At 51.3% G+C, this 4,082-nt stretch overlaps 1 protein-coding gene across 1 annotated transcript; it reads left to right on the forward strand.

Annotated features, from left to right (window-relative positions):
* The first annotated feature begins 485 nt into the window (after positions 1 to 485).
* Positions 486 to 1,286, forward strand: LOC119322152. Its single transcript, XM_037595646.1, has 2 exons — positions 486 to 717; positions 793 to 1,286. Exon 2 carries the CDS (start codon positions 864 to 866, stop codon positions 1,275 to 1,277), a length of 414 nt encoding a protein of 137 aa, XP_037451543.1. The 5' UTR covers positions 486 to 717; positions 793 to 863; the 3' UTR covers positions 1,278 to 1,286.
* The last annotated feature ends 2,796 nt before the right edge of the window (positions 1,287 to 4,082 follow it).

The raw sequence follows: 4,082 nt of genomic DNA on the forward strand, positions 1-4,082 counted from the left end.
ACTGAACGATGCTGTCCAAGGCCTTCTGACAGGCTTTGAGGTAAGTCAAGTAATGTTTTTTCCTCATAATGCAGTTGTAATAGTTAGTTTGGGTAGGCCGTATACGTAGCAGCCCCCGAGACTCTGCAAGGGCTTCGAAGAAAGCTTGCGGAGGATCAAATTCGATAGGTCAATTAATGATGTCGACATTTCTTTTGTTGATCTAGGCATCTTCCATGGCCGCAGCTGCTAATGCCGCAACGTTAGAGGAGATAGATCAGAAGCTTAAGCTTTCTGATCAGGAGCTTGACCTTGTTAACAAACGGCTTGACGAGGCGCAAAGTAAGCCCTATGAGAAGATTTGTTTATGACGGATATTGACTGGCTGGACTGTTTACTAATCTTTTATCTTGATGATCTTGCAGCTGCTGCGCCGAGGTCGAGGGCTTGAGGGAGGCCCTGAAGAAGGTCAAGGCCGAGGCTGCCGAGAAGAAGACAGCCGCTGAGAAGCGGTGGTGGGGCTTGAGCAGGCCAGGCTTGCTGCCGAGCATCATGAGGCTTGGGTGACCGAAGTCCAAGTGGAGCTCCAGGATGCCGCCGAGAAGCTTGAGGCCCTTAAGAAGGGGCGAGAAGAGCAATCCTCCCATCTATCCAAGGCGGAGAAGGAGCTTCAGGAGGCGAGGACTGACACACCAGGCGTCCGGGAGGAGCTCCGTCAAGCCGCGCAAATCGCTAATGGTAAGAAATACTTACTGCAGAGTGTGTTCGGAGGCAACAGGTTCTCCTTGCTGACGAGGGTCTGGCGCTCCGCAGGCGTCTTCACCGAACTACTGAAGAACGCGGTGGCCGCGGCAAGGCACTATGCCACCCTCGAGGAGGACTCCATGCAGCGGCTCTTCTGGTCACAGTTTCCGGATTCCGAGCGTCCGCCCCTCCTTAGCAATCAAATGAAGCAGCTGATGGAGATGCATCAAATGTTCGAGCTGGCCTTGAAGGATCTTTGTCCAGCCTATGGCTGGCCGAGCCCAATTCCGAACACCTACTTCGGCCTTGTGCAGAAGCTGCGGGAGGCGCCGCTCTGGATTGACGCCGTAAAGCGGTCAGGGTGCCTTGAGGGGGTGAGGCTTGCATTTGCGAAGACCATGGTACATTGGCCGAAGATTAATCCAATGGAGATGGCCACCGGTCCTCCGCCCAAGGGGAAGGAGCATCGCCGCCCCGAGCAGTATTTTGCGCAGGTGATGACCGGTGCTCGGGCAATAGAGGGCCAGTGTTCGAAAGATGTAATGCTTGAGTAATCGTAGTAAGTGTGTACCAAGTGGACCTTATGCTTTATTATGCATCTGCCTGACTTGTTTTATATTGTCATCATTTAATTTTGACTCCTGTGTGGCCGTGTGTTTATTCTGAAAGCTACCAGTCGTCGGCTTTAGCCCCGAAGTGAATATCACGAGGGGTGTTTCGTTTGCGCACTATTACCCTTAGCCAACGTCTTGGTGCCTGGAGGCGGTAGTGCGGGAGCGAAACCAGGCGATCGGGTTATTCAGTTTTATTGCTTTCACTTAGACATAGGAGCTTGACGATGGGGAATAGGGACTAACCCCCGGTGTATGGTGATGTACTTGGGGATCAAAACATACCCTTTCCGATCACATGGTTTGTTTTAAGACGAACCCTTCGTGTGACACGGCGAAATCGCCAATGATTTTTAGAGTTGAACCTCGTCATCGGATCGCGGACCCATTCGTGCTTACTATGACGGTCCGTTTTCGGCTTTTTCCTCCTGAGGTACTTGACCGGGCAAACCAAAAGTACAATTGCAGGGGTTCTCCCTTTGCCCTCTTTGCCAAACGTGCGGAACATAAGAGGCAAGCACAGGAGCCGGGCAACCCGACTATTGACCCAAGACATAGTTTGGAACAGATGCATATAGTGCAATATCCGAGACGCCGAGCACCTAGCGGAAAGCGGCGCCGGACTTGAAGATATTGAGCTGATACATAAATCGAACTCTTGACTAGTTAATATATTTTCATGCCGGGTTGTTCGAAGAGCAAGGAGAGAATCGAAAAGGGAATAGACAAGGATGCGGATATCCGAACACCATAAGGGGTATTTTTATTATTTCTCGTAAGCTCGGGACGTCTATCCATACAATTCAAACTGTGAAGGCAGTACTCGTGAAAGAAAAAGAAAGTTTATAGAGTAAAGGTTGACGCAGGGCCTTGATGCATGAGTTGAAGCTTTCACTGTGCCCTGCTACATGTCTGCGCCTTTGCTTATGATATGCGGGGGTTAGGACCTTCGATGAGACCTTGATGGGCGAGGACCCTGTCGATGAAGCTTTATGCTTGGGGTGTCCGGAATTGGTCCCTGTGTCGTCCGAAGATAAAGTAATTTCGAAGTTCGGTTTAACGAAACATGCACTTCGGATCTATTAATATATGCCTCATGGCTGCCAATGGTATTTTGAGTGCAAAGTTGTGCTGGCGAGGCACGTGGAGCATGAAGAATGTGGGCATGCCGTGGGGCGCGTATCCCTATTTGCGGCGAACGCATGTGGGTTCCCATGACAGGGAACGGGTTTGAATCCGTTTACTATTGTCGTCGGCCTTTACGGTAGGTCGACATCCGGGCCTATATGGGTCGGTGTGGTCTTCGGCCGCTAGGGCCGTCGTGTGCTCTTCGGTTCGAAGTGAGCGTTCTGTGTTGCCATTGATAGTTATGACGCCCGAGGGATCAGTCATCTTCAACTTGAGGTACGTGTAATGCGGAACGACATTGAATTTGGCGAATGATGTTCGGCCGAGGAGGTCGTGATAACCACTGCGAAAAGGTGCAATATCAAAGATCAAGTCCTTGCTTCGGAAGTTATCCAGCAATCTGAACACTACCTCGAGTGTCGCGGTGCCCGTGCAGCGGGGCCTCCACTCCCAGAATGACCCCCTTAAAGGTGTGGTTACTGGGTTAAATCCTTAATGGATCGATCCCCATTTTCCTCACCGTATCTTCGTATAGCAGACTAAGGCTGCTACGTCCGTCCATTAGGACTCTAGTGAGGTGGAATCCATCGACGATGGGCTCTAGCACTAGGGTTGCGGACCCTCCATGCCGTATGCTGGTGGGTGGCCCCTGTGATCGAACGTGATCGGGCAAGCTGACCATGGATTGAACTTCGGTGCTACTGGCTTGACAGAGTATACGTCCCGTAGCGCTCGCTTCCTCTCCTTCTTCGGTATGTGCGTTGCATTGATCATGTTTACCATCTTGACCTTGGAAGGGAATGGTTTCTGACCTCCACTATTCGGCCTGCGGGGCTCATCATCGTCCTTGCTTCTTGGGCTTTTGCCCAATTCTTCGGCTGTGAGTTTGTCGGCCTGTTTGATCACCCAACAATTTTGGTTGGAGTGGTTGGCGGGCTTCTTTGATGTGTCGTGGATCTGACAAGGCCTATCAAGGATTATGTCCAGTCTAGACGGGCCATCACCATTGCCTTTAGGGCCTTTCTTTCGGGGTCCAGACTTTCGGTTTCGAAATCCGGCATTTACTGTCGTATCCTCGCCCTCGCCGTCATTGTGGTGACGTTTGTTCTTGCTGTGTCGAGGCTTTCCATTTCCATCCGAACCTTGGAGGTACCGGGTGTGTCTGGGTTTGTGTTTTTTCGAGCAAGCCAACTGTCTTCGCTCGTGCAAAAGCGGGTCATGAGGGAAGTAAGGGCTGCCATAGTTCTTGGTTTGTCCTGGCCGAGTTGCCGTACAAGGCATTCGTCCTTGACACTATGCTTAAAGGCAGCCAAGGCTTCGGCATCTGGACAGTCAACGATCTGATTTTTCTTGGTCAAGAATCGATTCCAAAACTGTCGGGCAGATTATCCGGGTTGTTGCGTGATGCGATTTAGGTCGTCAGCATCCAGAGGCCGGACATAGGTGCCCTAAAACTTTGCTCAAAAAGCGTCCTCAAGCTCTTCCCAGCAACCTATAGAGTCTTCGGGAAGGCTGTTCAACCAGTGTCGAGCTGGGCCTTTAAGCTTTAGCGGCAAATATTTAATGGCGTGGAGGTCATCTCCTCGCGCCATGTGGATGTGGAGGAGGAATCCTCTATCC

Source organism: Triticum dicoccoides, chromosome 6B (assembly GCF_002162155.2).
Source record: "Triticum dicoccoides isolate Atlit2015 ecotype Zavitan chromosome 6B, WEW_v2.0, whole genome shotgun sequence".
Lineage (NCBI taxonomy): Eukaryota > Viridiplantae > Streptophyta > Magnoliopsida > Poales > Poaceae > Triticum > Triticum dicoccoides.

Bases quoted from the DNA above. Each gene is read 5' to 3' on its own strand.
- LOC119322152 (XM_037595646.1), top strand. From the start codon at position 864: ATGCAGCGGCTCTTCTGGTCACAGTTTCCGGATTCCGAGCGTCCGCCC.